This window comes from Oryza brachyantha, chromosome 2 (genome assembly GCF_000231095.2).
Source record: "Oryza brachyantha chromosome 2, ObraRS2, whole genome shotgun sequence".
NCBI lineage: Eukaryota > Viridiplantae > Streptophyta > Magnoliopsida > Poales > Poaceae > Oryza > Oryza brachyantha.
In genome coordinates, this window is record NC_023164.2 from 5,165,384 (window position 1) to 5,189,588 (window position 24,205).

General features: G+C 36.5%; 1 protein-coding gene across 1 annotated transcript; it reads left to right on the forward strand.

The window, feature by feature from the left end:
- Nucleotides 1-17,409: 17,409 nt before the first annotated feature.
- On the forward strand, nt 17,410-18,627 carry LOC102709626 (homeobox even-skipped homolog protein 2-like). Its single transcript, XM_040520917.1, has one exon. It carries the CDS (start codon nt 17,453-17,455, stop codon nt 18,134-18,136), a length of 684 nt encoding a protein of 227 aa, XP_040376851.1. The 5' UTR covers nt 17,410-17,452; the 3' UTR covers nt 18,137-18,627.
- Nucleotides 18,628-24,205: the final 5,578 nt, after the last annotated feature.

Sequence of the window (24,205 nt, forward strand, 5' to 3'; positions counted from 1 at the left end):
ACTGGGTCAGAGGGTTCTGTTTATTTCAACTAAAAAGATTTGGTTGATTTGTTTTTCTTGCTATTCAGCCCTTTGGTAGGTTTGTTTCTGTATTTTGATCCTACATTATCGTCCACTTGAGGGGCATTTCCTTGCTGCACATTTGCATCTACATCACCACCATTAGCAGTTGTCTCTCTAGCCCTCTTGGCTCTCTCATCCTTTGCCATCAATCCCAATAACTCATAATACTTATCACAATTAACAATTTCTAACGTTCCTTCAACATTAATTCTGTTTTTTTGAAGAAAAAAAAAATCAACGCATTACAATTAGCGAGGGTAGAACTGATTTCTGTTTCACCCTACTCACAATGGACTAAATTGATGAATGAAAATGGCATTGCAAACATAATACAAAATCTAAGTGTATTGTATACCTAGTGATGAGCTCATGCTAAGTGCACTTTATCTACACTCCGTGTCCCTCATGCCTACACCATTCTGCACTAGATGTAAATATATTCCTCATTTTAACTAATATGTATTGGAAGAATTTTCTTTTTCACCAATATTTTCTTCCTCCGTCGCGTGAAACCTAAAACCTTATACCTATACACCTTTAAAAGATTCCAATTGTTATAATAGCAGCGAATCTTCCACTCTACTTAATACCATTATAGTTTTTACATGTTACCCCTTAAAACTTATTAACCATTATACATTATAACAACTAAATCTATATGGATAGGTGCATATAAAATTAAATTGATGTGAGCATTTCATGTAACAAAAAAGTGGGGAACATATCACATGAAAATATGTTTTAATTTATTTTAGGCAATATTATGGTTTTTTTTCTCTTTTATCCGTAGCAAATCACGAGCATTTAGCCAGTGTAGTTATAAGTTGGAGGGCCTTATTTTTTGTGCAATATATTTTTTCTAAAAGTTGAACATGAATAAATACATTTGAATTCAGTTATAACCCAGAACGGAGAATTTGAATTTACCTAGATGGGCGAGCTATTGGGCCAAATCTGATGAAGAAACAAGAGGAAGGCCGGCCCATAAATTCAGAATTTGATGGCCTTGAGGAGTTGAGGGCTAGAAAATGATTGCGTTTAGCCTCGCTTTAATTTCTCCGAAAAGAATTACTGCTCATTTCGGTTTGAGTTAAGTCCTTCCATTTTATTATTAAACCCGTATAATATTGAGAAATTTTATATTTTTATTAGATAGAAGCTCCATCTATACACTTAAAAAAATATGAAAGTGGAGGAAATAAGTTGTTTATGTTTGATCCATGCTCCGAGTTGTGGGACCCTGGTGTATTCCATTTCCAGCTATATAGATCCATTATAATTGGTGGGTATGTTATAGTTAAGTAACATATTCTTGGTATGTCAGCTTTGGTGAAAATTTCATAAGCATCATTAAAAATTTGGCACATTCTATTCACAAAATTATACACCGAAATCTTGTAAGGTTTCGGACCAAACACTGTCTTCATGTTCTGACTCTACTGTTTCCATCCCAAAATAATTCAATCTTATAAATTTAAATTTTAATGTAAAAGACAACTTATTTTGTAACGAAGAAAACACTTAAATTTTGTTATCGCTAACACCTAATGCTAACAAATTTCGGTAGGATTAGTTTCGGTAGGTGCTCCTACGGATACGGGGCGATCGTTGTTTGGCTTCTTCTCCTAACGGCTTATTTGTTAAAAGAATTTATGAAAAAAAATTATATATGAGTTTTATCAATCTAAAATCACAAGCTGAAAATTAAGGTTAATAATTTAAATCAATTGTAAAATTAAGGTTAATAATTTAAATCATGTCTTATACTCCCTCCGTCCCCAAAACAAATTAACTTTTGAGTTTTCAGATACAATGTTTAACTCTTTGTCTTATTAAAAAAATTTTACGATTAATAATTTTATTTTATTAGATGATAAAACATGAATAGTACTTTGTGTATGACTAATTTTTTTAATTTTTTTTTTAATTTTTTAAAATAAGACGGATGGTCAAATGCTCGGTAAAAAAACCAAAAAGTTGGTTTTTTGTGGGACAGAGGGAGTAAGTTATAAGCATAAACAAAACCGAAAAGACGAGGCGATGGTTGTGTGCTAATTAACTCCCAACTTTGATATTTTTTTCTCTTCCTTCTCGCACACACATGTAACAACAGATCGAGCTATATATAGCTCTAGCTTTCACGTGCCAACTGATGAAAATAAGATCGTTGAAAGCAAGGACCGGTGCTGGCGCCCACACGAGTTAGAGTTTTGGAGAGAAAGTACTTGGTTGCAAATTGCAAAGATAATACCAGCTTAGCTTCCCATAATTAAGCAGAGACGGTGATCGACTTGACAGGGAACAGTCACACCGGCCCCCGTGCATTAACCCGCGCCCAACTGCCCAATCGATTATAACTCCACGTACACCAAACATATATATGTGCCATGAAATTGTAATCATTTCGAGGATTCAAATTTTGCATCACGGTATAAGCATTTCTGCGTTAATTCTTATGGTTTCACGTGATTCTATTGGTTTTTATATATAGTTAATTAGGTGCCTGAAAAAAACATGAACAATTCAAAATTCATTTTTTGCCATCAAAATAACCAAAACAGAATCTTTTGACGAATATTTATGTTTGGTAACCAACCTATAAACAATTACTCTCTCAGTCCTTAAATGTGACGTCGTTGATTTTTTATACATGTTTGGCTATTCGTCTTATTCAAAAAATTTACATAATTATTAATTATTCTTATATTATTTTATTTATTGTTAAATATACTTTTATGCATATATATAACTTTATATGTTTTGAAAAAATTGAATAAGACAAATGATCAAACGTGTATAAAAAAGTCAATGACGATAAATATTTAGGAACAGAGGTAATATATCTTTTTGACCTAAATAAACACATATGTTTAGTGTATATATTCCGGATATTTTCGTGCAAACATCTACCTCGAAGAAGGTATATAGCATCACACTAAGAAGGAGGAAAATGGAAATTAAAATCGACGTCTGTAATTAAACAAACCAGCAGCTAGCTAGCTAGGACCATTACTTCATTATTATAGATCTCGATCGCCATTGGTACGGCCGGGCAGTACGGTCGGGCGAGCTGGACGCCTCAACGAACCCTAGCTAGCGAGCTTGCTAATTAACTGATCGATCGGTGTGTGCTCCATTAAGCTCTCGCTTTCGGCGAGAGATCGAGAGGCGAGCTACTCCGGTTTCCTGCAGAAATTCGTCATGGGGGGAGTGATCGATCGATCGATGGAGTGAGATCTGAGTGGGTAGTGAGTAGTGACCACTGTTGCCGCTCGCATGTCGATCGCGGCGTGGCTGGGCTAGCTGGAGGTAGACGAGACGTACGCACGGCCGGAGGTAGGAGAAGGACATCTAGCTTGCCGCCAAAACGGGGTGATTGTTTAGCTCGCCGCCAAACGGTATATTTACAAATAAAAAATGATTTACAGGAATAAAATTTCTATATACGTATTCTTAGCGATTTAAAAGCAAATACTGGTAAATAAATTTTAGTAAAAAAATCCTAAAATCAACTTTGAAGGTTGAAAATTCAAATTTTGGCTTATAAGCACGAGCAGATATAAAAAAAATAGGATGAAAGATAGCAAACACCTTCCTTAATTTTAGTTTGGTACATGTGCGTATGGCTTGCTGATCCGGAATCGCTCTAGCCACACATAATGATTCGCGGAGGCTATCACCCTCCATCTTTTTCTTCTACATATGTTTATAGTGAAAATTTGATTTGTTGATTTGAGTTTTCTTTATCGTAGTTTATTTTCTAGCCTGGGTTTCTAGATCACAACATGTATGTAAAAAAATATTTATAATTTATTTTTCGTTTACAAATATACCGTTTGACAATCACCTGCTACATGTGGTATGCTTGTTTTTTTTCTCTGTACTTCATGATTCTATGGCCCTGTCTTAAGTTGGTCAGGTTTTATAAGTCGTCACTTTATGAAAAAAAAGCGCCTATAGTACAATGGTGGTTTTATTGGTTTTAAAAGAGTACGTGGAAATACTTGCCTAATGTTGTTAAGTAAATGAAAATTCAGCAATTTTACCATCCCTGAGAAGGTAGCTCGAGGTACAATTGTTTTCTATATAAAATTTGATACCTCTTGGTACTTTAGATATTAAAAGGTATCAAATTTAAGTTTTTTTACTATTCTTGAAAAAATATCTCAAGCTTCCACCTTTTTATAGTATAAAAAGTGGGGTACATTGAGGTACCAAATATTTGTACTTGATACCTTGAGGTATTTTTTAAGCATGGTAAAAAAACCCCATCAAATTTTACGTAAAAAATGGTGGCACCTTCTTAAGGATGAAAAAATGCTCATTAAAATTTGTTCATATTTTTAAAAATCGTTCCAATTTATTGACGGTCTTGGCAGGGGCGGAATCAAGTGTAGGGCGGCTAGGGCTTAAGCCCTATGCTTAGCTCTATAATCCCACTTATATCTTGTTAATTTATCATGTAAATTCTAAAAATAATAAAGCGCATGTTAATTCAGTCCTACATGTGATTAGTTTCTGGTTCCGCTCCTGGGTCTTGGCAACTTTGAGCCGGCTCAAAACATCAAAATTTTGTCACAAACTGAGTGGTTTTTGTTGGTTTTATGATCTGCGGTTGCATTAGAAAGTACGGAAACAATGATTGTTGAAACCGACAACGTTTCTACATTATCGTCAACCATATCAGTTATTTGTCGTAATGTTCACCTTCTCGAGCAGACTGAGGCCTACACATTGGTGTACCAAGAAATTTTCCAAAAAATGAGAGAGCATGCATGGCTAAACAACCAAGATATAAACCATCTTCATTATTTATATATGAAAATAGGCAGAGCATACTTTCCTATAGTTGATGTTGTAGGTACTGGTTGATCTCGATTGTCGAAGCCAGTTATGATTTTGTTTTTTTTTCTACAAAGGATAAAAGATTATTTAACTTTTATGGCATCTATTTAATAGTATAAAAAATAAAATTAACTCTTATAAAACTTTATAAAATTAAGAATCTAACAATGAAATTAACTATTATAAAATTAAGAATCTATTTTAAAATTATGTGATGATTAACTTATGTATAATTTTTTTTCTAAAAGAATATATAAGTAGTTTAAAAAAATATGCGTGTAAAATCTAAAAAAAATCGATAATAATCCGCGAGAAGAAAGCAGCCTAAGGTACTGCTTTATGATAGGGCAGGGGCATACCTACTCACGCTAGCACTATATAGTGAGCTTGGCAACTGGACAAGTCTAAGTCTAAGGTGATGTTTAGTTGCCAAAATTTTTGGTAAAAACATCACATCGAACGTTTTATCGGATGTTGGAAAGGGTTTTCAGACATGAATAAAAAACGAATTTCACGGCTAGCCTAGAAAACACGAGACAAATCTTTTGAGCCTAATTAATCCGTCATTAGCACATGTTGGTTACTGTAGTACTTATGGCTAATCCTGAACTAATTAGGCTCAAAAGATTCGTCTCAAGATTTTTTCCATGTAATTAGTTTTTTAGTTCATCTATGTTTAATGTTTTATTTAGGTGTCCAAAAATTTAATGTGATGTTTTTTTTTAAAAAAATTTAGGAATTAAACACGGCCTAATTAGATCCGTCACTGTAATGTCGTATATAGCTTCGACGACACCTAAATAGCCAGCTTATGTTCTTAGATATTTTTCGGTATGTTTCTCGATCAAGTGCAACAAAAGGTAATTAAGTACGGGTTACTATCGTTGCGTGTCTCTAGGCCTCTAGATAAACATGGTCCCATATACATGTACCCATCTTGGTACCTGTTACTCTAGCTGGTGTCTACATAGGACTCAAAAAAATATCTGAGTTATTAAAGCTGCTTGTGTATAGTCAGTTTCCTATGATCCAATACAGAGAACTTCATCAAAAAATTTTGGCATGATCTATAACTCGATTATTATCAACGACTAACTACTTTATTATAAAAATAATTTGAACATTAGAATGAATTTCATATAACTTGATTATTATCGTGAAACAGTTAGATATGTCATCGTCTGCACTGTGTGTAGCCATGACACGTCAGATAACACGTGGATAACCCTTGGAACCGGATCCGAATCAGCGTTAGTTATTACTGTGAGTGCAGCTTATGCAGTTGGTGCTATCAGCCTTGGATTAAGATCAGATGAACAAAATCTGCGTGAGCACTGCTCAAAACACTGTTTTGTTGACAGAATTACTATAGTGACGATTGTGCACCGTTGATCATCAAAATAGATGGCTAAAATTGTATAAAGTCGTTACGGTAGTTGTGACTGCACCTGATCTCAATTAGATGAAACCTTGATCGATCGAGTTGGGCTGGGGTGCCAGTCTAACGACCTAGTGCTGTAGCCATTATCGTGTCATTCAACTAATGTGGCTACAGTCCAAACTATTGCGCGCTTGGCATGATGACGTGGCTCGCCATTCTATCTCGCCAAGCACAGTATGTATGGCGTGTGAGCATAATTTCTGAGTAAAAATAAGGTCATTCGAATGGAGTTGTTATTGATTCCAGATTGATTTTAGGAGATTTTATCGTAGTTTATGTTTTAGACTTTATTTTTTTTCTTACGTATTTAAAAGTTTGAACCTGGTAGTAACATAATAATTTCAAACATTATTGTTGTAGCTATCTGCAATTATTTTGCTAATATTGCAACAAATTGATGGTCTGGTAATTTAATATTTTAAGAATTGATAAAGATTTAAATTTGGATCAGAAATATCTTTTAAAAATATACTTTCTGTATACTACTACTGCCCTAACAATGTATACATTTGAATTGAATTTGAAACTTGCAATGGTGCTTTGAATTCTAAATCTCTTCCAGATTTCATTGTACTAATAATTATGATTAGCAAACATGTGACCAAGTGCTGATGATTATATGGCCCCTGTAAACGTTCTAAAAACATAGTATGACCAAGTGCTGATGATTATATGGAAGAAAAGATGATCTCTGTTTTCTCTTAATGACCGGGAGCAGCTCAGATAGACCGCAGAAGCATTCGGTGGGATGCAGTGTTCCCTGTCCAATAAATCCTTGGTATTAAGCCTGTCAATCATAAACAACCACCCAATCTTCATGTTTAACTTGCTCTGCCAGATCCATTTGAGAGGCTGGAGCGGCGCCCAAGACCAGAATGAAAGCCGATAGAAGCGCTAAGATGAGTATTTTTCAGAATTCCAAATATACTCCCAGGAATCATTAGAATCATCGAGGATAACTTGAGAAAGGGAAGACTGCAAGAAAATATACTCCTGGAAAGCTTGTGGCGACAGGGGAGATGAAATTGATCATGCGTGTCTCTTCAGTACCAAATTAAGAACAAAATTTCAAAAAAAAACAGATATATTACATTTTAAAAAAATGAATTCTTTTTGCCAGAAGTGCATCTTACCTAGGCCCACTAGTAGACACACAATTTTAAAAATGTTATTATTTTCTTGATCTAGGTGCCTCGTATGTAACGGTTTTTAAAAAACCATCATATATGACCCATTTTATGTCCACACGAGCTCCGAGGAGCGTTGAAATTTAAAACCAGCACGTACAACACATCATTATTGCTAGTTTATTAACTAAACAACACTAATAATATTAATGTGTAACACCTAGCATGTTTGAAGCTTAGTATTATGGTTTAGACCATGTGTCTCAGAAGTGATTGTGTAGTGATGGTTTAGTACAGCTTAGAAGTTTTGGTGGGTGAGGATCTGCTTATGAACATGGATGCTCCAACCATGTTATTATTGGATTAACCCTTTCACATGAAGCGAAAACGGAAGTATAAGCGGGATACTATAAAACATATGTTTACTCAGTGTGTACAACAGACTAATACTATTTTATAGGCATGGTGTTATAGTTGGTATCAATGCATACCCGGGCCGTTTCAAGCCTAATAGTGGCCTAACAGTGGTTGCTCATGTGGTTTAGAAGTGATTGAATAGTGGTTGTTTAGTACCACGTTAGAAACTTTAGGTGGGTGAGATTCGGCTTGAAGCCTTGTTAGTCTAACTATAGTTTTGCCGGGTTAACCCAAGGACGAGGCATGGCGTTACACAATACCACCGGTCTTCGTCCTCGCCACGTCGTGCTCCTTTCCTCTTCTCATCAACACCCTATATTTGACCATGCTCTCCTCGATTTACAGAATCCACTGGGCAGAAGCAAGCATCGGGCTCAAGTTGAGTACCTTTGATCGATCCCATCCACGTCACATATATATGAAGATCCCCCATTCACATTTCATTAATTATATTCATCATCCATCAAGAACTACATACACCAGCAAAGCAAGAGCATAATCAAGCAGTACACAAGCAAATTAAAGCAAGTGGATTCACCATGGTAAAAATGTGTGTATGACATGTGGGACCATGCATTGACGTTTCGTAGGTAACTATTGTATGAATTGGTTATTAGATTGACTATAGATGAATTGGAGCTAGTAGTTGGCTATCCTATTCAACTTGCTCTTAAGCTCTAACCCTACCCAGTAACAAGTGGCGTAGACAAGACAGGATGGGGTGGTGGAGAGGATCGAGGGGAATTCGAGAGGGGAGGGGGATAGTGGAGGAGAGTTAGAAAGAGAAAAGGAGGTGGCAGAGAGGATCGAGGCACTTAACTTTTTACAACTCTTATGAGTGTTCATAATATATTTGTTACTAGACTCACATATCATAGACTAATGAGGACCCACATGTCATTGACATCGAGTAACAAATATGTTCTGACCATCCATAAGAGTAGCAAAAAGTTAAATTTTGCGAGAGGATCAACGCAGGACGGAGGGAAAGGGGGTTAGCGACGGGGAGGGCGAGCGACAGAGCAAGAGTGCGAGGCTCAATTAGTGCTGTCGAATTTTTAATAAACCAACACCTATAACCCTTCATAATTGTAGTTTATTTTAAAAACTAATATATTGGTTTGTACTTTTAGACCTGATGGAGACGGAAAAATGCCCCACAGGTGCCTATTTTAGGGGAACAGGCGCACCTATAAACCGTCATAATACTTGTTATGGTTTTTAATTGTAGATTAAGCTATATAAAACCCACAACGATAAGACAGTGACCCGTACAAAATTTATAGGAGTAAACGGAGTGTTTGTTTGACAGAGTTTCAACTCCTAAGTTACGTCATGTCAAAGCACACAAGCTACCCATCCCAGGCATCTTGAGGCTCAGTGAAACTTAAATGTACGTAACCACATAATTAAATTACGTTACTAAAACAAATCAAGTTATCGGCTTTTAGATATAATGTTTGACTGTTTATCTTATTTAAAAAAATACGATTAATATTTTTATTTTTATTAGATAATAAATATTTTTCTATTTTTTTGTTAAAGAATTCAAATAAGAAAACACTCGACTTCCGTAAGGCAGACTTTTTCAGGTACCGGGCCGGTCATTACCTAAGCTACATCTATCGGAAGATCGCCGGCCTTGACGGATGATGATCCAAGACCCGATCTGCAGCGGCCGGCCTGCCGGCGATCGATCGTCCGTCGTCGGTTAGCAATCAATCATTGATGGAGTTGCCGCTGGCCGGGCGGCGTCGCCGTCAGCGAGGAAATGTTGAGAATTCCATCGCCTCTGCGCGCGGGAGGTCGATTTCAGCCCACCACCACCCATCGATCGACATCGCCGGAGCCGGCAGCATTTATGCTGCTGCTCCGCCTCGCAAACAAAGTGGAGTACTACTCTGCTCTGCTGCTTCTACTCCTCGCCATTCCAGCGAACGATAGCTACCCCCACTAAGTACTGCTCCAACGCACGCATCTCTCTCCGGCTAGCTCTAATGCAATCTCTCGTGATCTTATCCACTGCTTTGGCTGCCTCGTCTCGTACATACACCGCCTCTGTTGCATATTATAACGTACCCACCGTTAACTTTTTGATACATGTTTATCCATTCGTTTTATTTATTTATTTTAAAATATGTAAAGATATATATGCATAAAAGTATATTTAACAATTAATAAAATAATATAAAAATAATTAATAATTATGTAAATTTTTTTAATAAGACGAATAGTCAAACGTGTATAAAAAAATCCATGATATCAAACATTTAGGGATGGAGCGAGTATTTTGGTTCCATGTATTCATCGACAGATCCATTTATATGTTTTATACAAATATCTAAATTTATTCATATGCATAGGAATATATGTGTTTCAGATAATATTTTATAATGTCCATAATGTGAAACGGGATGTCATATTTTCTTTAGTAAAATTTATTCAACATCAAATATTTTTTTACTAGGGAAAATATGATGCCATGAAAAAAAATAAGATGTGTTGTCTAGACAAGGTTAAAACTTATCAAAGTAACTAAAACATTCCTAAAATATGCATACCCCACATAACTACAGCTCATTTCGATCAGGCCATCAATATCGGTCATGGTATACTCATCAGGACTGATAAGGCCTCTCATTCTCAGACACACGTCCCTACACTAAACACAAACCAATTAAACGCATACTTGTATAGTTTAAAATTTTGATCTGGATTTTTAAATCTTATTGAGTTAGGTACAGTACACAGCCAATGCATATATCTTTCTCTACAGATCGAAATGGTACAGAAGCCATCTTTTGGGCTTATATGCATATGGAGAGATAACGAAATATGCATCAAAAAGAAAAAGAAAAAACCATGCATGGACTCCACTTTGCTGGGAAGAAAGCAACAAGGTTTACTATGAACTGATGAAGTACATGCAGGAGAGGAGCATAGGAGAGATCCTATATTTCCATCATCATCTTTTGCTTATGAGCCAAAATTTAAATTTTTAATCTTAATTTAAAATTTATTTTAGGTGTTTCACTTATTTTTAGCTTTTTACTTTTAGATCTCTAGGAATAAGTGTATCAAAATTTTATTTATAAATTATTTTTTGTTTGTAAATATGTCGTTAATTTGTTTTTTTTAAAAAAAAACAAAAGATGACCTCCTTTGTCTCGTTTCCTGCCTTCCTGGCAGAGCTGTCTCCTTGATCGGCAAAGCAGGCATGTAGTCTGTAGATGTCGATGCGATCTCGGCTGCAGATGCTGAAATCGAGCTGAAAGAGTTGTTCCAAACCGTAGCAGCCACATTTTTGCACTACGGTCTTATAAAGAGAATAAATTGCATGGTCAGATTCTTCACAAATATTAAATTTAATTTCTGATGAACTTTTTAAGATGAGGAAAATGGTCATAAATTAGATTATGATATTAGCAGAAAATTTAAACTCTATAAAGCTAAATTTAATAAAACCCACTTTATACAGATATAAGTTGCATAACATACCACTTTCCATCTTCCTATAATAAATGAAATTTTATTAACATCGTATATATCAAAAGTACAAAACAACTGTGTTACTCTCAAGTCAAAATTTATTACGAGTTTAAAGACAAATTTATTCATGTCTTCTTATATTACATAAAAAGATATTTAAATTAAATATTAAGTGAACATATAATTCATAGCAAATATTTATCACACGAGTTCTCTGTACTTAAAAGAAATATATGATAGTTTTTAACAAAGTGAAATTATTAAAGATTTTTTCATTAGTTATGTTTATGGTTCGTTATTATCAGGAGGTGCACATATCTTTTTATGATTTTAAAGAAAATCTACATTGATGAATCATTTGACATATCAGAAAATTTACTTATTTCACATAAAACCATGCTACTAACAAAATATTTCTGGAACACAATATACACATTCCTATTTTATTAGAGATTTATATTTGATATTATTATTAATGATTTGACTATTTGGCATCCAATAATAATGGTACAGTGTCTTGATCGATCTTGTGTTTAGCATGAATATGGTATGACACTGATAATGAATTTTATTGCCTTAGTATCATCATCGGTGTTCTAACGGTATGATTAAAAATTATAATTGAACTTTGATTCTAAATGTATATATGTGTGCATATTTGCATATATGTATTTGTGATTAAAAATTATATATTTATCTTTTTATGAAGTCTAATATACAGGAAGTGTTTTTAATTGAAAAGATATTTTTCAACTTATGAAAACTCTATAATTGGTAAAATAATTTTTAATTTAGAAAGCTATTGACGTATAGAAATTCTATGTAAAGATAGGTAGAGTTCGTTCTAATCATCCAATCTTACATAGGTGATTTTAGCCATTAAATTTAAAGAATGATAAATAAAATATGTAAAATAAGTATAAGTAGTTTGTGCATTCTACGGTAAATTGAATCACCCAAAATTAGATTCTCGATGCGCCACTGCAAGGATAGCACGCGATGTATCGACGGGCCACGATGGATGGATGCGGACGGATGCAGGGGCGGATCCAATATGGACATGGCAGGGGCTCAAGCCTCCGCTACTCTCGTTAAAGCCATTGAAGTCCTCACGAAAACCCCGTAAAATTTTATGACAAAGATTAATAAAAGAAGTTAAAACTCTATCTAAAATATTCATGTCTCCTAATCTCATTGGCTATATCCACCACCGGACGAATGGATCATGGAGGGATTGATTGGTGAATAAAACAGCTTAAGTAGCATTTAGGCACGTAGCTTTGCGGTAACGCAACATGGAGCTCTCACATCACATCACCTACGTGTCGATCGAGCTCGCAACCAACGAGTTGAAGATGATCGATGGTGGTGGTGGCCGGATTATATGCGCTGTGCCTTTCGCTCCTTTCTTCGCTGCAGCATTCATCGAGAGCAGCACCTGTCCGGTCTACCTCACCCAACGATCCATCCATCTATATTTGCGCCCCGTATTTTCGCTTAGGCTTGTATTTATAAATTAAAATTAAAATTTTACATTAATTTTAATATTTGTCATCGAATTTTATTTTTTATCCTTCGCTTTTGTATCGTTAAGAATTTATATGTAAAAGTTTTTTATTCATAAATTGTTTTTGTTTGAAAATATATCGTTTGGCAAAAAAAAGTCAAACAATCACCTCATATACTCTCACAGTGCATTTTCGCTTGTGATTATACTTATAAGCTAAATTTAATTAAAGTTGATGATTAGGTTTTTTTTTCCAAGTTTATTTTTTATATAGGCTTCTAGATCGTGTATAAAAGTTTTATTAGTAACATTTGCGAATATAGTGTTAGGCTTTTTTTAAGGAGAAAACCAACAACCACCCCCTGCATCTCCAAACCTTCTTTTATATGGCCACGTATTATTTAATTTTTATCATTATATATATATATATATATATATATATATATATATTCGTGTATGTAGTTGTCCATCGTACGTTATATACTGGTACTTAAGGCTCTGTTTAGTTCCCAAAACATACATGGACACTAAATAAAGTATCTAAATAAAGTATTAAATATACATGGACACTAAAACTAATTACACAGTTATGAGAGAAATCGCGAGACGAATCTTTTGAGCCTAATTAGGACATGATTAGCCATAAGTGCTACCGTAACCAATATGTGCTAATGACGGATTAATTAGACTCAAAAAATTAGTCTCGTGGTTTTCAAGCGGAATCTAAAATTTATTTTATAATTAGACTATGTTTAATACTTCAAATATATGTCCAAAAGTTTAAAGTGATGCTTTTAAAAAAAATTTACAAACTAAACAAGCCCTTACCTTCCATATATATATATATATATATATATATATATATATACTGCATGCATGTTTCCGTACCGAGATGAACACGAAATATATATACTGTCAGTGTCAAAGAGGAGGCACAGAATGATAGAGAATGTGCGTGCACTGAGCATCTGACACATCACACATATATATGTATTCTACAAAATCAAATCATAAATACACAAATCTATTTGATATAGCTATATATCCATAGGCACAATTACGTAACTTTTTCATATTCTTTGATTTGGTACATATAACAGAAAAAAGTTATACACTGTTCCTTTTTGAAATATAAGTACTTCTAAATTCAAAGTTTTTACTACAGTACACTACATGGCCAAAACCTGTCAGAACGAAAGAAAATCCCGTCAGGAACATTATTCCACGTCAGGGAAATACCGTTAGGGCTAACCTAAACCATTGTATAAGCACTTGTATGCTGATTCCTATAACTATCTATCATCACATAAACGAATCAGAAGCTTCAAAATGGAATCTAAACCTTTCAGAATTCAAGAAAGACCTAAGATGATCCAACCTTAATATTTTCTAAACCTACAGCCAATCTTTTTTAACTTCTGCTCAGGCTTATAAACAAAATTTTGAATTTTGAACATTAAATGTATAGTATATTTAAGGGTTTTATCATAGTTTATTTTCAGACTCGACTTTTAGATCGTCTAGAACACATTTATAAATATTTTAGTCATAAATTATTTTTTATTTATAGATATGTCGTTTGGCTTTTTTCTAAATATACCAAACGATCCCTCCCTAGAAAAATGCTTATATTTTTAGATGGATGAAGTGGATATCAGATTGTTTACAAAAACTTTTCATGTATGAACTAAAATGAAATCAGATGTATGCATGCACTGAACTTTGTGTTTTTTTTCCTCACGCTTTATGTCAATTGGGCATGTTATTTCAATTGGCTCCATGCCATGAGACTCGACCATGACCATAAGGGCATCCACGATGTGGATATAACGTAGGTAGTAAGGAATAAAATAGTCCTACTACTAAGACTGTGTTCGGTAGCTCTATTAGTTACCTTATCTCTTTCGTTTTTCGTGCGCACGTTTCCCGAACTGTTAAACGGTATATTTTTTGCAAAAATTTTCTATAGAAAAATTATTTACAAAATCATATTAATCTATTTTATATTTTTTTTAATAATTAATAATTAGTTAATCATGTACTAATCTACTACTATGTTTTCTGTACCGAGAATAAGTTACCTTATCCTTCAGTACCAAAACGCGGCCTAAGTTGTATACACTGTGAGAGTAGTAAGTAGCTAATACCAGGTAATATGCTTACTACCTAGTCATAAGGAATAAATAAATAATTTCTCTCCTTTTTCTCTCTCAAGCTAGTGATGGTGGGGTCCAGCTTACTACCCACTTTTGTTTTTTTACCATTGTGGCTATAACAACACCTAATACCCAATAACGCATGACTCACCCTTATTCACAAGATAGGTAATAAACATTGGTGATGCCCTAAGAGCAACCACAATGTTAATAAAAAGTAGTCTATAGCAAATTAAATATTCTGTACTAGGTGACTAAAACATTATGAAAGTAGCTCATCCATAGAAAACAAATAGCAAAAGCTACCGTAGCACTATGGGTAGCCCATAAGACAAATTTTTTTCACTGTAGATCTAACCCATCAAAGTAAACATCTATTGTAGACAAGACTTTTTATTTTACTATGGGGCCCACTCCTATAGACTATTTCATCTGAATATACTGTGCTTAATAATTTAGCTACTTCCACCTGTAGTAGAGCCCACTTCTATGAACTAGTTTGAGCTACAATGTGGTTGCTCTAACCCAGCACATTCTTTTCTTCACGTGGTAGTAGGACCTGTGTCTGCATACGGTGTTCTGAGCCTGACATCTGTTCAATGCAAACAACTTACACCTTCCCCCTTTTTCTATAAAAGATAATGCCAAAAGCAATGTTAGTTCATTTCTGAGGTATTTCTATAAAAAAAATCGCTTGAGCTTTACACTATATATATTCTCGATGATATTCTGTCACTGACATGTAGGACCCACATATGCCTAGACTCACATGTCAGTAACAGAATGTCACGGTACAATGTCACCGAATCCCATTCCCTATTTACTGCTGTTAACTTTTATATCTACATTTAATTATTTATCTTATTTACAAATTTTAAACAAATATGCAAAATTATAAGTCACGCTTAAAGTATCATTTGACAGTAAATAAAATTCTAATAAAATAACTAATAATTATATATTTTTTATAAATAAGAGAAATAGTTAAACGTAAATCCAAAAGTCACGTACGTCCAATAAAAAAAAAAGAGTGGCGACAACCACGCATACATTCCCGGCCCTTTTCGACTCCCCTGTGATCTGCACACACGCACACAAAACAAAAATCTCATCCTGAATTAATTCGTGAAGCTGGCCAAAAGAACATATACACATACATGCACCCAAAAAGACACAAAAAGAGAGCATTAACGATCGATCGATCGACCTCCCTACCACCACCACTAGCAGCAACCTCCTTTCGATAATATCGTCCCTACAAAAAATTGATAGCCACCTTCTTTCGATCCCATTCATGCACACCTCCAAATTGGATTTTGCGACAGTAATATTACCATGTGACATGATTTTCTTTTTCGACCCATTCCACCATGGGAGATTTTTTGTTAATTATGTGGTTGTAAATGGATGTGTGTGTGTGTATATATATATATATATATATATATATATATATATATATATATATATATATATATATATATATATATATATATATATATGATTGACATGACATTAAATCTATTAGTAGTATATTCCTTTCTATCTAAAAAAATAAATGTGTCCATTTTACGTAATTGTGATCCATGACCAGCCAAGCGTACGTGGCCATGTTAGGGAGAGATGTAGTAAGGATTTATTGGCGACGATCAATAGAAACGGTGATGTTAACTTTCTCGATGACTCCTAAACTCGTATAGGCTTTATCAAATTATGTATTGAGGTTAGAGACTGTGGAAGGGTGTAAAGGGCGGTAAGGATTTAGCGAGATGGATAGGATGGTGGAAGACTCGCGGTGGGAGGTGAGGCGCCGGAACCATGAGGAGAGCGAGGCTAGTGAGCAGGGTAGGCAACAAAAGCACGAGGAGACCGTGTGATTATAGATATGGAAACCTTAGTGGATTGGGTCTCATGAGCCATTACAAGAAAATGATTGGGTGGCTATAGTCTTATGAGGAAGAGAAGGAGAGCATGGCTAGCTGGTTGCATTTACAACTAAATTTATTTTAAATATAACTTACATAGTTATATATTTATATATTTTTTAATAAGATGAATAGTAAAATATGTAATAAAAAGTAAACCGCGTTACGTATTAAAATACGAAGAGAGAATATATATGAATAGTAAGGCCCATTTCATTTGTGTTTGAGATGAACACGTTGGGTGTACCGATGGCTTGATGAGGCAGCTTAAATTGTGGATATGACACGTCGTTCTCTGAATCGGACGGGCCATCAGATGCACGGCTAAGCTACCCGTACCCGTACCCGCTACTTGCTCCCTTATCGGATCCGGGTCAGCCTCCCGAGCTGCTCGCCCATAAAATGGCCTCCTCCATTCCATTCTTCCTCGCTCGCTCGTCTTCTTCTCGCCACCACCACTCAGCCTCAGCTCAGCTCTCGCAGAGATGCCAATGGAGAGGTCGGTGTCGTGCGCCGAGAGGCCGGCGGTTGCGGCGGTGGCGGCGCCGACGGACCTGCGGTGCTACAGCGCGTCGTACGTCACCTCCTACAAGGCGCCCGGCGCGGGCGCGGCGGCGGCCGGGACGAACACCAAGGTGAAGCGCGCCACGAGCGCCAGCGCCTGGTCGCGCCCGTCGGGCCCCGTGCAGCGGAGCGGCAGCACCAGGACCGTCTCCTCCGGCTGGGGCCCGCGCTCCGGCGGCCCCACGCCGGGGTTCAACCTGCGGAGCTACAGCGCCTCCTACGCCGCCTCGTACTCACCGTTCGAGGACGCGAATCCGGCCAAGAACAACGGTGGCGGTGGCGGCGGAGGCGGCGCCGCGGCGGCGACGTGGACGTCGTCCGCGGCCGGGCGCCGGTCCGTGAACCTGAGAGGGTACACGCCGTCGTTCGCCGCATTGGACGACACCGCCGAGGCTGCTCCCCCGATCCCGGCCAAGAACAAGCAGGTGTCCCCCGCCTCCACCTCCCCCTCCGGCAGCTTCGTCGACGACGCCGAGCTGCAGCGGCGGAAGCGGCTGGTGGCCTACAAGGCGTACGACGTGGAGGGGAAGGTGAAGGACTCCGTCCGCCGCAGCGTCAAGTGGATCAAGGGCAAGTACTCCCGCGCCGTCGACGGCAAGTGGTGATCACCACCTCCCTCCCTCCCCGCCATGCCTGCACCACCACCTGAGCCGCCGCCTCCTCTCCTCCTCCTCCTCCTCCTGGTGTGTGCGCCACCGCCGTCGATTGCTACCTCCCTCTCACCATGATCACTGCACACCTTCATTCGATTTGTTCTTCTTACTCTATTTCTCTTCAATTTTTAGGATTTAATTTTGATGAGATTTGGTTGGTCTTGATGCATATAGCTGCTGCAGCCATGTAGTTAGTACTAGTGCTATTATCAGTAAATTCAGTATGAGGATACATGCATATCATATCATATATGTGAGCAGTGCTAGCTTTCCCTTGTTGTGTTTTGCTTGCAGCTGCAGAGCAAACAATCCAAGGAAAAGTGAGTGTGTGGGTGTTGTGATTGGCTATTGTACATATGAGTATGAGTCTACACTATCTCTGTACCCAGTTTACCATCACCTGCTCCAGCTGTGATATACTCTAGACAGTGTGTAGTTACATATAATAAGATTTTGGAGGTGTGAGATGTACATATATTACATATACTCTCTTTCTATATATATAAATATACTTCAGTCTTCATCTTCTTTTAATTGCAGAGTTAATTATCATAAGAAACAGTTTAGTTTCCTTCAAAATTGATTCTGTGTTACCCTGCATGTATTCACTTGCTATATATGAAGGCCCCTTTGATTAAAGAAAATTTATAGGAATTTTAGAGGATTTTATTTCTATCGGAATTTTTTCTATAAAACTCTTTGAATCAAAGGAATGAACTTTATGAAATTTCTATGGAATGCATTTTCCCATACAAGTTTAATTTGGAGAAAATTTAACAAGAGGTAAAACCTCATGGAAAAAATCCTACGAGTCTTTATCTCTCCTCAAATTTATGTATTTTTTCGGTGGTCCAATCAAACAGCTATTCCTATATTTTTCATATATTTTGTAATCCTCTGTTCCTCCTTTTTTTTTCGTTTGATTCAACGGGCCCGAACTGTGCAAGCAGAAGTGTCCAATTATTGAGCTGAGGTGAGAAAAGAGGAAAAAACTGCTGCATTTTCACTGTGCAACATACTGTTCAGAATTAGTTAGCTTCACTCACTGCCTCTTCTGGCTCTTCTCCTTCTTCTTCTTGCTTGCTTGAGAGGATGGAGGTAAGCTAGCAGTGGTACTGAAAAGGCAGACAAAACCTTCAGAAACGATGGGACCTCGGCGCCCACTCATGCAGGATTCTCTACGGCTGGAAAGAACGGATGCTACTGCAAAGAATCTGCTGCTAAAATTTTTCCTGAACAAAAATTCCTCACAGCAGTTCAGATTTGGCTGCAGGATTCCCCTTTTTCTTATTCTGTTTTTGATGGAGAAGAGATCAATGTGGGAATATTCAGTTCCAACTAACTGAATTGAATTCTGAAGAGGAAAAAAACATGTGGATACCTGAAAATTGTAGCAGTGCTCTACTTTGGGGTTGTGGACTCTGTTTTTTTCACTCAGTGCTCAAATCATTTATCCTTTTGCACTAGATAGGAATATGCAATTTTGGTGGAGGCTCTGAATTGCTAACAAAAGGTGGCAATAGCTATGCATGAACTTGAAATTCATAGATGTGAAAGCATCTTAACGGATAATTGGCGCTCTCTAACTAGATTATTTGATTGATTATAGATAGAGGAAAAATGCTTATGTGAATAAATTAAATATCACAAAGCCGACAAATAACTTTAAAGAAGTTGTCTAATAGCATATTGCTATAAGTTGTTGGAGAAAATTTAGGATGCATTCTCGCTATTATATCTTGGCTGTGTTCGAAGCTACCGGTTGCAAAAGCTAATTAGCCGCACGGAAAATGATAAATATAATTAGTATACGATTAATTAAGTATTACTTATTAAAAATTTAAAAAATAATCTATATAGAAAACTTTTACGAAATATATCATTTAGTAATTTGAAAAACGTGCTATCGAAAAACAAGAGTAGTTCAGCCCAACCAACTGAAATGAACGCAGCCTTTATATGTCGACTAGCGTTTGTATAGTTGTCTAGGTACCACATTTTTTACCGTCACCGTGTGTTGTGTGATTCTACTATTGGCTTTCCTTTTTTCAGAGCATTTTTTTAACCCAAAAAACTAGAAAAATCTGGCAGCGTCTTCCCTGCCGCTTTCCTGACGTTCGCGTGGTCCATCTCGAGTCCATACGAAAAAACCCAAAAAAACGTTTCCATTCGATCGCTCAGTAACAATTTCTTACCCCACACCCGTTTGCTTGCTGAAATTGACGAACGCGACGGATAAAAATGCTCAATTCGTCGGTGAGCTCTTTACCCCTACCGGGAAGAGATTGATTTTGTCGGGTCATTTTCTTACATCATATCTATCCCCGACTGATTCCACAAGGAAATGCACCTCCTGCTCCTAGATCTTGTCCATCCTGACTCATTCATTTTTGTCATGTATTTTTCAATCTTGCATTGAGCCTTTGCTGAATTTCTGACGCAACAAGATCGTGAAAAAAAGTTTGGTATGACGTTGGTCTCAGACTTGAGCTGAGTCTCCATCTTCTCATCTGTGACCGTCCATGTATTTAGGGCATGGTAGCTTGCAGAAGATCATAATAACCTCAGGAAGAAGATGAAGATGATGATGACGATGACGATGAAGAAGAAGAAGAAGAACAAGATCGATGCTTTTTCTGAATTTCAGACTGCTGCATGCTTATCTGAAATTCAGATTGCTGGGAGATGCATAATATCTGCACTTTTGCAGCGAGCAAAACACACATCCTTTTCTTTGAGAGACTCTGCTGCCATCCCATTTGTCTGTAACTGCAGGTTCATGATATTTTTTCTTTCTTCCTAGGTGACAGCAATGGCGCTTGCACGGATTAGGGTGTGATGTGTGCAGCTGCGGTTTCAGATTACCCTTGATGAACAGTCACCGGCGGCGAGACCATGGTTTTTTTGCAGTTTCAGACTTTGAACTTTAACAGTAAACACACGTCCTTTCATTTACTTGGCTCAAGAACTTGGTACAATGGATTTTGCAAATCTTTGTCTCCCTCTTATTCTGAAAAGGAGATATCTTGGTTTGTATTGACAAACAATTTGCTAATTGTACTTTGTGTGGCTAACTTTTACGATGAAGACAATAGGTGAACAGCATTATGCGACATCAAGATATGATCTTATGAAACGGTGAAAGTTACTTAACGTTGATGCAGAAGACTTGAGAATCTTTTTTCTCTGACAAAAGGGTAAAAAAAGGGGGACATGGCTTGTTCTTTTTACTGTTTATGATAGTTACTAGTTTCAGTCCATTGTATCTTAAGGGTAGCAAGTTTCTACCCAGTTGATGTACTGTGTTCTTGTTTAATTAGTCTTTATCTTCTTCTGAAGAAACCCTGTAGCATGAAATGGAAATTAAGAGGTCCAATCTTCTGCACATGGCTTTGATAAATCCAATAAAAAATGAGTTTAAAAAACACTTTTTTGAGCATTTGTCTTGTTGCTCAGAAAGTCGGCAATGACTTATCATTTTTTCTTAAAAACAATAAATCTTTGCAATTACACATGAACAGTATAAAACCACTATTTCTGGATGCAGAAGCAGAGTTCAGGATACGTCGGCGCATTCACTGATTCTTTTTTTTTCCTTTCTCCAAAAACTAAACAAAAAATCATGAAACATTCACTGATTGTGTCTCTGATTCTCTGCAGTGTATCAATCAGAAAGCCATCAGTGAATAATGCGTGAGCTTGTCAAGACGTGATGCCTCCGTTGAAAATTTGCAGTTAGGCACCAATGGGATGACAAGTTGCGCCATCAAGTCTAAGGGCCCCATTAACTAATTAATCAAATCAATCGATGTTCTTCTTGTCTTGATATAAGATGAGCTGGCCATCCATCCATACATCCTTGATCCATCTATCTCTTGTGATATCCACATACATATGAGATTAACAATGATGCACTATATTTTATATAATGGAAGGAGTATTAATCATTGATCCCATTATTCAGGATTTTGAAATCCTGGCTCCCCCAACTGATGTCCACAACTCCATATACACAAACAGTATGTATGATACTCTTGTAATCGTCATAGCAGCTCATGAATCATGCATACATGGCTGAAATTGATCAAGAACATAATCTTGGATGGAATGATTGCAAATTTGCAATGTGCTATTGTGCTGCAGTGGTCAATGCGCACCTGACACAATACATATACACACACACACCTGGTCGAATCTGAATTAGTTAGTGTGCAGTGCAGCCACTAAAAATGATATCTTTGGAGCTATACCATACAACCCTAATATGGCCCGGGACCTCCAATATCTCCATCTGCTTTGATTCGATATTGGAGAGTGCATCATGCATGGGTGGTTATTACAGGTTTGTCTGTGTGATCATGCAGCTGGGAACAGTACTGCCTGTCCCTGCATTTAGGGTGCAAAGTTTTGTGGCTGCACTGTTTCAGGTAGAAGAGAAAAACCACCCTTGTGTTACAGGTGACGAATGATACTCCCTCCGTTCCTACATGTTTAACGTCGTTGACTTTTTTTATACACGTTCGACCATTCGTCTTATTTATTTTTTTAAAAAAATATGTAAAGATATATATATACATAAAAGTATATTTTAACAATAAATAAAATGATATAAAAATAATTAATAGTTATGTATTTTTTTAAATAAGACGAATAGTCAAACGTGTATAAAAAGGTCAATGCTATGAAACATTTAGGGACGGAGGGAGTATAACCCTTGGCTCCCTAATTGTGACTGTATATTTTTTTAAGAATAAGACCTGGGTACAGTTCAGGCACAATGGTTGGCTAGATTATGTAGTATATCCCTTTTGGATGTATTTATGCAGTGTCAAGTCATGTGTAGTGTGTTGGCTTGCTAGGGTTGATAGCTATAACACATTGAGAGGATGAGAGAATTAAAGGGTTCTAGCTAAGAGTTATCCTGTCTTGAATGACTGAGCAGATGTATGATTTGTGATTATAATTTAAGGATTAAAAAATGAATAAACTAGCATATAATTATAAAGTTGAACAATAGATTTAAAACGGTATTATAAGAAATTATTATATAGAAGGTTTTTTTTATCCGTGAATGGTTCTTTCTAAACGCATGAATTTTATAAGATTTGTATGAACATAGATTAATTTCTCCTAAAATTCTATAAAATTTCTCCAAATCGAATACGACGTAATCAGAAAAATAAAATGACCGGACCTGATCGATTTGATTCTTTTTGAGAAAGAAAGAAAGAAAGGAAAAAAAGGAAAAATGTGGGATCATTTTGGCAGGTGAGACAGCAAGCAGGAGGTCAGAAGGAGCAGGGGAGGTTAGGTCGGTGTTTGACCTGTGCGCGCTTATGTTGCGTTTGCGGTGAGACGTTCACCTCACGAGTTGAGCCCACTGTCACTGCTAGCTGCCAAACTTTTTTTATTTTTTTAAAACCCGTTTAGTTTGCAATTTTAAAAATAAACCCTCTTAAAATTTGAAAATTTTAATGACAGCCACCCACGTTAGATATGCTAGTGTTATTTTATCACACCAATGCAGACGATGTGGCTAAATGCTAGCAAACCGTGAGGGTAACGCAATTTGATCGAGTGATAAAAAGTTCATGTTTGGAATTTTTTTTGAAAGACTTGATTTTAAAATTTAAAACTAAAACAGTTCAGAAATTAAAAAAATAAAAAAAGTTAAAATATTTTTGGTGGCGGTAGCACGGGATGGGTCCTAAGTTCTAACGGTGGGGTGAATTGAGCAGGACTACTGCCCTATTTCTTCTGATTATGTTTACGTATCAAAATTTATTTTTTAATCTTAAATTTAGATTTGATTTTTGCTGTTTTTATCATAGTTTATCTTTTAGTATTTATACAAATACATATTAAAATTTTATTTATAAATTATTTTTCGTTCATAAATATACTACGCTATTCGTCTTGTGCGGTGGGTCGAAACGAAAGGAGACAGAGGGATGGTGATCCTAAGGGCAGCTCAATTAGTGGTCGCGATAAGGTTCGTCCACCACCAACAGGTAACACAAA

Excerpts from the sequence above, each read along its gene's own strand:
- LOC102709626 (XM_040520917.1), top strand. The coding sequence starts at position 17,453 with ATGCCAATGGAGAGGTCGGTGTCGTGCGCCGAGAGGCCGGCGGTTGCG.